This window comes from Puma concolor, chromosome D4 (genome assembly GCF_028749965.1).
Source record: "Puma concolor isolate L17-30 chromosome D4, mPumCon1.1.hap2, whole genome shotgun sequence".
In the NCBI taxonomy this organism is placed as follows: domain Eukaryota; kingdom Metazoa; phylum Chordata; class Mammalia; order Carnivora; family Felidae; genus Puma; species Puma concolor.
The window spans coordinates 58,296,167-58,308,128 of NC_141679.1; the positions used below are offsets into that span (position 1 = coordinate 58,296,167).

The 11,962-nt window shown below is 53.0% G+C and overlaps 3 protein-coding genes across 3 annotated transcripts in view; all 3 read left to right on the top strand.

Moving 5' to 3' along the window:
* Window positions 1-8,891, top strand: part of TMEM8B (transmembrane protein 8B) — a 69,298-nt gene extending 60,407 nt beyond the window's left edge. The window contains exon 14 of the transcript XR_015242820.1: window positions 8,783-8,891. The gene's annotated coding sequence lies outside the window, so the exon portion shown is untranslated. The remainder of the gene's footprint in view (window positions 1-8,782) is intronic.
* Window positions 3,757-4,401, top strand: HRCT1 (histidine rich carboxyl terminus 1). Its single transcript, XM_025914827.2, has one exon. It carries the CDS (start codon window positions 3,920-3,922, stop codon window positions 4,259-4,261), a length of 342 nt encoding a protein of 113 aa, XP_025770612.2. The 5' UTR covers window positions 3,757-3,919; the 3' UTR covers window positions 4,262-4,401.
* Window positions 8,892-9,093: 202 nt separating the features above from the next.
* On the top strand, window positions 9,094-10,530 carry SPAAR (small regulatory polypeptide of amino acid response). Its single transcript, XM_086683493.1, has one exon. The coding sequence runs from the start codon at window positions 9,101-9,103 to the stop codon at window positions 9,326-9,328; it is 228 nt and encodes a 75-aa protein (XP_086539619.1). The 5' UTR covers window positions 9,094-9,100; the 3' UTR covers window positions 9,329-10,530.
* Window positions 10,531-11,962: the final 1,432 nt, after the last annotated feature.

The window sequence follows — 11,962 nt, forward strand, 5'->3', positions numbered from 1 at the left end:
TACAATACTTGGTATCTTTTTTTATATATCTAGCAATTTTTCTCTATTTGCTCACTTTGTTTATTCATTTATTTTTAAAGTTTATTTATTTTGAGAGAGAGAGAGTGTGCATACATGTGAGTGGGGCAGGGGCAGAGAGAGAGGAAGAGAGAGAATCCCAAGCAGGCTCTGCACTATTAGTGAGACATAGGGCTTGATCCCCACAAACTGTGAGATCATGACCTGAGCCAAAATCAAGAGTCGGATGCTTGACTGACTGAGTCACCCAGGCGACCCTATTTGCTTGCTTTAAAGAGGGACCTAGACTGATGTTTGTTTGGTATTGTAATTGAAATAGTTCTATAAAAATTCTGTAGCTTATTTTCAAGCATGTTGGTGTAAGGCAAATGGAGAAAGAAGAAAAAAGAGCCTGGTTGTTTATGATTTAGTTTTTTAGATTGGGGTTGGGGGTGGTCTACTTGGCCATGATTAGGGCAGGGAGAGCTCCTGAGAAGAGGAGAGAGGTTTGCTGCTGTTCTTGGCAACTTCTTTTCAATATTTACTAAGGCCACCCACGGTTAGGCAGAGGAGTATCTCCCTTCTCTAACTGGCATGAGCAAGCCAAGTTAGGAACGTGCTGGCCAATATCCCTGCTTTTTGTGCAGAACAAAAGATGAGCTGAGTCTTGGCCTTTCTTCTGAGAGCAGCCACCCGTGCAATACCTAAAGTCACTCAACTTGTTTTTTGCCAGTGTCCACCTCACCCTCATTCCTAGTCTTGGCTGTCTATCATAGGTCTTAGGGGAGGCTCTGCTGGGGCATACCCTTCATTACCTCCCAGAGACACCCTTCCTTAGTCAGTGCCTCCATCAATATGGTTTCATTTGTACTATATCTTGTGGAAATTCCTTAAAATTTCCAGACCAGAATCTGGAACAGAGAGGAGTTAAGTAAATGGATTCAAATTATGATCTATAAACAAAGATCAGAATACAAAACTGATTTTTTACAGTTTCACCACTAGGTGGTGCTACCAAACGCTGAAAACAATGGTTGCTCTCTTGGGGCAGCCAAGAACCACTTGTATCTAGTACACGCAGGAGTTTGTGAACTTGTATGGAACTTGTATGCACTCATGCATATGTGCATGAATATGTGCCTGAGTATGTGTACACACACAATTCTCGGTGCATGAGTTTACCTACAGAGCAATTTACAAGGGTGCACAGATATGTGAGTGAATGCATAAATCTGTGCACTCTGGAAAGAATGGGCATGAAGCTAAATGATAGGAACTCCAAAAGGCTGATCTTTCAGCTGCATAGTCTGAAACTCCAGTCCCTCAGCTAGGAAGGTAGCTGGTGCGGGGTGCAGAAGACCAAACCCCATGAGAGAAATACAACCACAGTGCTACACAAGAGCTTTTCTGACACAGTCACACGTTCCTCTAAAGTCATCAGCCCTGCAAACCCTTGTGTTCAGTTGGGACTCCAAGAAGGTCTCAGTCACTTCTGCAGTCCCAGAGGACTGTGGTCTCTATACCTTCCCCCGAGTGCTCAAAGCATCTAATCAAACACCCACTCTGGGATCCTATCTTCTGTCCAGATGGGAAGTGACCCTGCACTTAAGAAAACAAATGTCACGTGTGTGTGTGTGTGTGAGAGAGTGAGGGAGGGAGGGAGGGAGGGAGAGAGAGAAAGAGAGACAGAGATAGAGAGGTGGGGAGTTCAGATTCATTCACATCTGTACAGCCCTTTCCCGGTTATCTCTGTAGAAGATCACCAGCTGATCTCAGACTCTCACTCTGGATGCCCCCCTCACTCTAGGAATAGTGCTGTCTTGATTACCTGCTGTACAGAATAGCCCACAAAGCTGGGAAAACTTAAGCAAGTCCCTTCCCTTCTCTGGCCTCAATTTCTCTAACTCTCAGTGAGGGCTGGGTCTGGGTGATTCCAAGAGTGCTTTGTGCTGACTGAAGCTCTGCATGTCTGCAGTTTGCAGGGTCCTGCCCCATCCGTGGCTGGTGTGGAGTGGGAATCTCCTTCAAGAAGGAGAAAGTTCTGTTGTCTTCCTCCTCCTCCTTCCAGCAGACTTCCTTCCTTAATAGGCCCCGAGGGAAGGCAGCTGGGCCCCCAGGGCCCTGGAAGCCATAGGAAGGAGCTCTCACTCCAGCATCATTAAAAGTTGAATTGGCTTTCAGTCTGAGGGCAAAAGCCCCAGGACTCATTAGACCTGCTGCCCCCTGAGCCCAATTTGGTTGAAGGGAATGTTTGACGTTTTCATCCAGAGAGGGTTTTCACTAAGGGTTTGAGGCCTCCCTGAGAGAGCTCATCTCATTGAGGTCTGAGAGGAAAAGTCCCCGGAGGTCACCTTTTGCCTTGGAACTTTTCCAGAAGAGGAACCAGGCTGGGTCAGGGGACGGGCTTGCGTAAGGTCACACAGAGGCTGGCTGCTGAAAACACTCCTCCAGCTGGTAGAGAGATGAGCACACAGCAGGGAAGGATAGAAACTGTGGGGTGCTCACTGTGGAGGGTCCCTGGACATCTGTGGTCTCATAGAGTGAGACAGCCGCATGTGAAAAGGAGCTTTGAGGACAGCTTGACAAACCCACAGCAGAAAGGGCTCCCCAGGGAGATAGCAGGTGCCCAGCCCTGAGGCACGTGAGCCAAATGGACAGTACTTGTTTAGGCTGAACAGAGGGGATTTGGGACCAGGAGGGGTAGGGGAGTCTGCGGCTGTTCAGGTCTGGCCTGCTCTGTAAATTCTCCACCAGTAAGGAATGGTATGTCACTTCTGCTGCTCAGAAGGTATGGGACGGAGCCAGAAGCCTGCCATTTATGGCCAGTCAAGACTGTTGAATGGGGAACCAGGAGGCTGGGATGGCGCCTGGCCTCTCTGAGCTCAGTAGCCCCCTCCCTGCCTCCTGCAGCACGGGTAACTCCCAGAGTGGGCACCGAGGACCCAGAGACGGCGTCTGGCTGTCTCAATGATGAATCTGCCCGCAGTGCCTCACTGAGCTCTGGAAGTACAGGACAATTCATTGCACAGCGCCCGCCCCTGTCCTGGAGGACTCCGGCAGCAGGACAGACAGCCAGAGGCGCTCAAATCCTGAGGTCTCCCCAGCCCAAACTCCACTGCAATATTGATGGCAAACATGTGTCAGGGACTGGTTTAAGTGCTTTATAATCTTAACTGCTCAAATCCTTAGAAAATCATATGTACGAGGGAAGGTACTCTTTTTTTCTTTTTTAATTTGAGAGAGAGAGAGAGAGAGAGTGCGAGAGAACATAAGCAGGAGAGAGGGGCAGAGGGAGAGAGAATCTCAAGCAGACTCCACACTCAGCACAGAGCCTGACTCGGGGCTCAATCCCATGACCCTGGGATCATGACCTGGGCCAAAGGCAAGAGCCTCAACCGACCGAGCCGCTCAGGTGCCCCAGAAAGTTACTCTTATTAGCCATTTTACAGATGAGGAAACGGAGGCACAAAGAGGTCAAGTAACTTGTGTATAGTCATAGAACTAGTGCGTTGTGTTGTTCCAGAACCTATGTTCTTACTTGCTATGCTGTCCTGTCTAAAAGAGGAGGGAGCGGAGGCCAGGGAGGGGAAGGCGCCGGTTTGGTTGTTTGGCCAGGTGACAGGGATGGGGGGGCCGGGACCTCTTGTCTTCAGCCTCAGGGTTCTTCCTTCCACAGCCCCTCCTGACAGTTCCTCTGTCCCCACCCAGCCTCCCCATGGACCTCCCCAGAGTTAACAGTCGCCTGGCCTCTTACTTGGCGGGCAGCTCCAGCCCAAAGAGGCTGCACCCACATTCCCTGGCTGCTCTCCAGCCCGCAGGAGCTGAGGCAACAAAGTCCAGTGAGTGTGAGGGCTGAGTAGAGGCCGCCGAAGGGGAGGCAGCAGCAGGGAGCTGCCGAGAGGAAGGACTGTCCAGCTTCCAGATGCTAGGCCTCCTGGGAAGCACGACCCTCACGGGCTTGATCACAGGCATTGCCATGGCTCTTCTGCTGTTGGTGCTGCTGCTGGCCACCTGCCTGTACCACGGACAGCGGGACCATGACGTGGAGAGGAACCGCCCGGCCGCGAGGAGAAACCGAGTCCGGTGGGCCCAACCTTGGCCCCTCCCGGGCCGGGGCCACCCGGGACATGCTCACTGTTTCCGTCATCCTGGCCACGTGTCTCACACGCACCACGTGGACCTCCACCACCATCGCCTCCACCGACACCTCTACCACCAAGCCCACCACCAAGCCCACCTCCATGCCCACCGAGGCCACCACTGACGCCTGTGAATGGCAGCCACTGCCTGCCCTCCCGTGGACCCCCATGCTCCTGTGCAGAAGGGCGCCTCTCTGTGGTAAACACTGAGCACTGTGCCCTGGGTCCTGCTTGGCTTCTTTTGCATACTCCCCCCCCCCCCCCCCCCCCCCCGCCCAGGGTACTATAAGGAGAGAAGTGAGGAATACAGGGGTGGCCCTGCACACACTGGAAGGTAACAAGGTGAGAGCAGAGATGGTCCTTTGGGGATGGACCCTGCCTGTGACTGTAACTCCCAGGGGACACCAGTGCATGTGGATGCACAGAAGATGTACCGTGCTCTCTGAAGTGCTGTCCTCTGATTTACTCAGGCCCTGGCCAGGGGCGTAGCTGGGAGGGGACAGCAATGCCTTGTGTTTGGAGAAGACAGTATGAGGCTGCAAGGTCAATTCACTGGTGCCTTAATACAAGAAAATAAAAACTACGAGGAAGCTTTTGTGAAGAGGCTCTTGATCGTACAGCTCGAGTGGGAGAGAAGGATCGAGCCGCCAGGCATGTGTCTGCAATGCCCTGGGAACATCCTTCTCTGGTGAGAAGTGAGTGCCTGGCACTGGCAGCTTATGCCTGCTGCTTGAGGGCTGGCCGTGCCCTGGGGGAAACTGGGCAGGCCCTGTGGTGCTCCAAGGGCAGTAGGAGAGAAAAGCTTGGGGCCTAAGCTCTGAGGGAGGACGTGGGGTTTGCACGCAGCCCTGCCTAGAGAGGGCTCTCTGTGTACCAGGGGGGCTTTGGGCTTCTGTGGGACAGTCCAGGGGCTCAGAGAAGAGGGGTGAGGCCACCCAGGCTGGTCACCAAGGGCTCTTTCTCCAGTGCTCTTTCCAGTGCATCTCCGGGGCAGACTGAACCCTGGGACCTGCAGAAGCCCCAGTCTGTGAGCTGTGTTGAATTCAGTGTTTCCTTGATAACTCGATCAGGGTTTCTTATCCAAGCCTTGAGGCTCCAGCTCCCAGACCCACTGGTTCCTGTGTATAGCAGAGGGGCTGGGAGGCTCTTTAAACTGGAGGAGGTGGTGCTGGGTGGCCTTGGGAGAGTGCTTGTCTCCCCAGGATCTCAGTTTCCTCTTCCGTAAAATGGATCGATAGCAGAGACCTCTTCTTGCCAAAGCCTGGAGGCATGTTCTAAATACCCCATGAATAGCTGGCACAATTCCACAGGGAGGAAGGAAATCTTGTCCTGAGGCCTTGCCTGGGCTTGGGTGGGAAGCAGAGAGAGGAGAGCCTTAGGGGCCAGGAGAGGTGGTGGGGAGGGGCTCGAGAACGGGCCAGAAAGTCAGGGGCTTGGTGACTCATTGGAACAGAACATCCTGTTTCTTTTCTAGTTCCTGGTGGATTCTCTGTGAGGGTTGGAGGTGTAAGGGGGAGAGGGAGGCAAATCCACACTGACAGCCGTGCTAGGTTTCTGGGCTGGGAAAGTAGGTCACGGGTCACCACGTACTGCTGATTTTATCTCTGCAGCGTCCTTCAAATCTGCCTCCCCTCCAGCATTCCCGAGTCTGTCCTAGCTTGTCCTCCCCCCCACCCCCCAATCTGGACTCCTGCCCATGTCCAGCCCTGCCCTTTTTGAAGCATCTCTGCACCGCGGCCTGCAGGATCTGCGGAAACGCCTTATAGCCCTAGGGGTGAAGTCCCTGCCTCCTGGTTGGTTATTAAAGGCCCCTGGTCTGGTCCCTGTCCCTTGCTCCTTTTGTCCTATCCACACTGCTCTGGTCATTGGCCCCAGAAAACACCTTGTACTTTCCCCTCTCTGTGTCTTTGCCCAAGAAGAATTTGTTGCTCCCTCCTATGGGTTTCCAATTTGTTATTCATATTTATTTTTATATTTCTGGTGGAACACTGAATACATCTGTCTCTTCCCCCAGAGATTTATGGCAGGATTCAAGGGCCCCTGCCCTCATGCATCTAAGAAACTTTGAGGGCTCCCTGCCCCCAGTGCAGAACCAGCCCACACAACAGATGCTCAGGAAAAATTCTCAGAACGTCATGCTCTCTGGAAAAGTAAATATGATCGGAATAACCGCTGCCAGAAGTTTGGGGCTTGAGGGACACCAAGTATGGCAGGACCCTGAGGGGATTAGGCCTCTGAGCTCCTGGGGCCCTTGCTGAGGGGGCTTGTGCTCCCCCTCCATCCCCAGTGTTGGGAGCCGGAAAAGTGGGAAACATTTAACAGATGGACGTGGGTGGGCCTGCTGGTTTGGACGTCCCCTCTCCCTCCCTCATCTCTTTATGTAGCCCTGTGTCAGTCTCGGATGGCCTGCCTTTCCTAAATGTGGCCTGGAGTCTCTGGGAGAGCTCTATTCTCTCTGCTTTAGGATGTCTGCCATCATCTTTCCCCTTCTAATGTAAGGGAAAGTAAGGGATGTGTCTTTTTCTGATCAGTTGATGATGGTGGCTGTGAGCGACACATATGTATCTAAATGGTAGTTATCTTGGGAAGTCCCACGGCGTCTGGGGTCCATGGTCAGGGGCTGTATATTACAGGATTACAATAGTCACAAGAAGAGGAGAAGATACCCAGAAAAAAGCCCTTAGCACAAACGTCTCTGAGCAGTAGTAAACATGTATGGCTGTCTTGATCTTTCCAACTCGCCTGAGAATGCCGCTGCCGCTTAAATCACAGGACAGGGCTGTTGGGGGATAGTTGAAGGCAAGGACCCTGAACTGAGTGGGCATTGTGGTGAAAGTATCTGCACCCTGTCCATCTTCATCAAGGATGGCTCCTTGTGCCCTGGGCTTGAGATGCCGTGTTGGTCATTCCATGTTGCAGACTGCGGGTGTGACATCATATGCAACCCTGAGGAGCTTCGTAGCAGACTGGACCTGTCCTCACAATATCCCTGGGGCCCTCTCATTGTGCCACACAGCCTGTGTTCAACTATTGAATGTCTGTTGTCAGAATGGATCAGAAGGCCTAATTTACTGGCGAATCAGAGAAGGGGCCCCAATCTCAGAAACAGATAAGGAAACCCATCCAAGGCAGAAGACAAGAGGGCTGAGCAATTGTCCTTTATTCCAGGAATAAACACACATGCTGAAAAACACACATCTACAACGGGTGGCCTCCAACTACATGCGTCCACAAAGACCAGGCAAACGAGAATTCAAAGAAACAAATAATTCAGTTTGAAACCGGATTCCTCTGGTGCCCTCTGTCTCCTGAACTGGCGAGTTGATTTTGGTGATTCAGTCTGAAACCATGCGCCCCAGACTGGCACATCATGTTTCCTTTCTGCTCTGGCTGCCCTACTTAACACAAATAGTCCGAGGTGTCCAGGTTTGCCATGGGCCCGGCTTGCCCAATGCTGTTCATGCAGAGGAAGAGCCCGGAGCTCATCCTGGAAAAGGGAAGAGTGAGAATATGACAGGCCTCATTTAGTCCAAATAGTTGCTCTCTCATCCTGCACTTAGCAACTTCCTAAAACTGGTACTAAAGAAAATTCACTGGGGCCTTGGAGAACTCTGAAGAAACCCTGTGCCTGGTACCTGGAAGCATTGTTCCTCACTGCTCTGTTTCTCAGAGTTTGGGTCAAGTGGGACCGGCAATCCAGCCTCCTTTCTGGAAGTGGGGTCGTCTCAGGCGGTTAGCTGTGGAAGAGCCGGGACCGGGTGGCGGTCAGGAGGCAGCCCTTCTGGCAGACTTCCTGGGTGGCCTGGCCCGGCTGGCCCCTCACCCGGATGGGCTAAGTGGAGAGCCTGCCTTGCCAGGCTGCAATGGTGTGGGTGTGTGGGGGGGTGGGGTAAGTGCAGTCACGGAGGGGGCAGGCAGCTGTGCAGGTCCTGGGCCCACACTCACAATTGGAGGAAGGAATCCAGGAAGTTCTCAGAGCTGCTCAGACATCTCAGAGCCTTGTCCCAAGCGGGACCAAGGCTGCAGCGCCCAGGGATGAGTGTGCCGTGGCCTGGCCCCTGGGGTGGCCCCCAGGCCAGGAGGCCATGGCACCACTGCCGGCTCCGTCGCTTGGAGAAGCCCTGGGTAAGTTTTCACAGCATCCGAGTGTGAGCAGGCAGCAAAGAGGGTTGGGGAGCGGGGAGGCCATTCAGAAGACGGCTTCTCCTGGAACAGGAACCACAGGGTGAAGGAGCCCCATAGTGAATCACTGAAGGGGTTTGGATCCTGCCCTATCTAGATAGCGCTCTCCCACCCCATGCAGAAAAGGATGCCAAGTGAAAGGGACCACAGCCCCCTGCCAAAGGCCCCATGGTCCTTGTGGTGACCTGGCAGTGCCTCCACCCCGACCTGGCACAGAGCCTTTCTCCCCACCTGCGTTCCTGCCCCTGCTCAGGTCCAGGAGCTCAGGAGGCATCGGATAGGCTGATTCAAGGACTGGCCCAAGGTTCCTCTAGGGGCGGAGCCCAGGCTCATCCGGGGTCCCCAGGAGGCGGAGTATCTTGTCTTTTGTCTGAGAAGACAAACTCTTGAAATCTGTAGGCGTCACCAGGGGGCAGGGTTGGCAATGTTCCCTCTGAGCAAAGTCTTCTGTTCCTTCTTTCCAGCCCCTCCAAGTCCAGGAAGTCTTGTGCTCACATCTTTCAGGACAGCTCTTCTTCCAGAAGTCGCCAGCGGAGTTGACCACAGTTCTTGGAATCCAGACCAGAGGCTTAGAAAACAATAACAGAGACCCACCGAGGTCTGAGTAGCAGCATGCGGGGTGCCCCGTGGCCCAGAAGAGCCGTGACCCAGGGCCTCAGACCAGCATCCGTTTAGGAGACCACAAGGAGAGCGGCTGGAAGGGCAGAGTGCCTGCCACCACCAAGGGCACCCTGTTTTGAATGGGGAGCTAGGGCTCAGCCGGTCATCTGCCACGTGGGGCCATGGAAACAGCAGTGATCGGAGTGGTGGCCGTGCTGTTTGTGGTCACCGTAGCCATCACCTGCATCCTGTGCTGCTTCAGCTGTGACTCAAGGACCCAGGATCCTCAGGGGGGGCCCGGCCACAGCTTTACAGTGGCCACGTTTTGCCAGGAGGCTTCTTTCTTCACGGGGCCAGGTCACCATGCCCAACCAGTGGTGGGTGCCCGGGACTTCTGGACCTTCATGTGAGGCCTGACAGTCCCCAGGATTTGTTCTGCTGGTGGGTCAGATTCACTCATCACCCAGCGAGCCTTCCCCGGTGTCCTACTCCTCCAATGCTGCATTCCTGTCCTTCCCTGCCTCTATTCTGCAAGCTCCCCGTCCCATCCCATCTCACTTTGCTGTGCCCTCCAGCCTGGGAGATCCGCAGCGGTGGGACCAGACGGGATTCAGCTTGGACCCCTGAGAGCTCAGCCGGACCCTTCCCACAGGATGGGGCTTAGGAGAGGCCTGAAGAGTGACTGCTGGGCAGTGTCAGATTGCACGGTGAGCCAGCTCTTCTGATTTACATGGGGGACCGAGATGTCACTGGAATTTATTGTAAACAGAGTGCTGGTTCACTCAGGTTACTCCGGGATGCCTGTGACACTGGTTCTCTGGCCACCAGAAGAAACAGCGAGCTCAAGTAGACATTTTTATGTTTTTATCTCCCTTCTGATTGAGTCGTTTTGTTACTTGCAAGTGCACATTGCAAAGAACCTGATGCCGAGAATTGTCTCCTGCCAGTTGCCTGAATCAGCCCTGAGATCCTGAAACCAAAGGGCTGCTTCCTGGGAACACATGATTTATTTTATGATTGAAAATGTATACCCCTTCATAGACGTCTCAAGAATCAACAGAAAAGAATCAAGGTCAAGAATCAAGAGGAAAAAGAAAGTCACAGCAAGTACAAGATGTTTTCTTAACAGCAACGCCAGAAAGAAGACTTTGAAACATACTTTGAGACTTTCTTACTATATTCTTATAGGTCACTTCTATTCTCAGAGAATGTAAGTGACTTCCATCACTTAGGAATGATAGAAAAATCATGAGCTGCAAGATAATTCCAAATACGTTAAAATGTTGTGTTACATTGAGCGCATGTAGCAAAGCTCTTGTTTTCATCACAAATAAAGACATGCTCAGTTTTCATTAAAAGAAAATCTGTTTTCTCTGTAGCAGGAAATGAAGGCTGTGCCAGGTTTAGAATATGGTTTGAAGGACGCAAACTTCTGGCTCTCCTGGCTCATACATCTCCATCCTGCCTTGAATGGATGCCTCTCCTAGGACCTGCTTATTGAGGAGGGAAAAACTGACCCTGACAGGGGTCTGGCCTCTACGGGTACCTAGACAGGCCATCTTGGCCTTGTGGCTGCCGCAGGAAGGGCTCTCAGAGAGAGGCTTGGGGCTGTAGAGGTGCAGAGGGGGAAGGGGCCAGGGGGAGAGGCTGGTGGAGAGGGATGGAGCAGGGGAGCACGGGGAAGGGAGAGGCACTGACTGCCCAGGAGCGGGAGCTCCTGGGAACCTTGTCTTGGTCACTCTGGACCTGAAAGCCCCCAAACAGGGTCTTCGTAGATGCACGTGGAAGGAAACCGGCTGCAAAGAGGACCCAGAGACTGAGTGAAGGGAACTGTTGCAGGTTGTGTTCTCCTCAAATGAACACGGAGACAAAGTTTGGGGTTTATAGGGATCATTATCCATGAGGGGAAGGAGGAGAGTGCAGGATTAGATAGAGGAAAAGGTCAAATTATGAGGCAGGACCTTGATATGTGCCTCCTACCTCTGCTCAGTCTCTGAGTGCTAGCGGCCCCCTTCCCTGTCCCCTAAGGTTCAGCCTCAGGCAGAGCAGCCCTGCAGCTGAGGCTGCCCCTGAATCCTTCCTTGAGGGGGTCCTGGGTGGTGCGTCTTTAAAGAGCTCAGTAGGGGCCTGTTCTCAGAGGTTCCCAGGTATGAGAGGTGGGCAAGCATGTCTAGACACAATGATATACCTGGGCATGGAAGCTCCAGGTGGGCAGAGACAGCAGTGCAAGGCCTGGGAAGGGAGAAAAAGTAAGCCTTGGTCTCTCTCTGCCCTCCAGCAAAGTAAGCTCTGTTCCAGGTCAGGTGCCATTCAGCTGGACGCAGGTATCAAGACCCCAGGCCCAGAGCTCTGTCCCTGTGCTCATGGTCACAACCTCGCTGGGTCAGTGGAAGGAGGGTCTGCAGGCTGGAATCACATGACTCTGAAAACAAAGCAACGGTAGGAAGCTTGACCTCACTCTGCAGGTGATGGGCATCATATCAAGCCCTGAGTTTTCCTCATTTGTTCACTTGCTAATCTACCCACCTATCTAACCACTATCCATCCATCCGTTCATCCATCTGTCCATCCACCCACCTACCCCTCCATCTACTCACTGAGTCTTCCTCCCTCACTTACTCATGCATGTGCTTATTCATTCTGTCACTTGTTCTCTTATTTAGTCAGTCATTCACTCCTCTATTCAATAAGCACTGGCTGGGCACCAACTGTGTACCAGGCCGTGCCCAGGGAACACGGGGGTCAACAAGACATGGTCTCAGCAGTTGGTGAACCCCCAATTTACTGATCTGGACAAGGCTGCAAATAACACAATCGGGTGCTCAAGGGAGGGAGAGCGGGGAGACCCAGGGAAACCTGGGAGGAGGGGCCCTTGAGCTAGACTTGCAGAAAAGAGGGCACTTCAACAAGGAGAATTTGGGAGAGGGTGTTCAGGAGGAGCAGCACGAGTGGACATTCAGAGAGCTTGTGGCGGCAGGGAGTAGGCAGTTCGGCGGGAGGAGGTGAGGACGGATGACAGCTAGCTCCTTCTTGTCACACCTGAC

What these genes read in the sequence shown, in the direction of transcription:
- SPAAR (XM_086683493.1), top strand. Translation starts at nt 9,101, where the DNA reads ATGGAAACAGCAGTGATCGGAGTGGTGGCCGTGCTGTTTGTGGTCACC.
- HRCT1 (XM_025914827.2), top strand. Translation starts at nt 3,920, where the DNA reads ATGCTAGGCCTCCTGGGAAGCACGACCCTCACGGGCTTGATCACAGGC.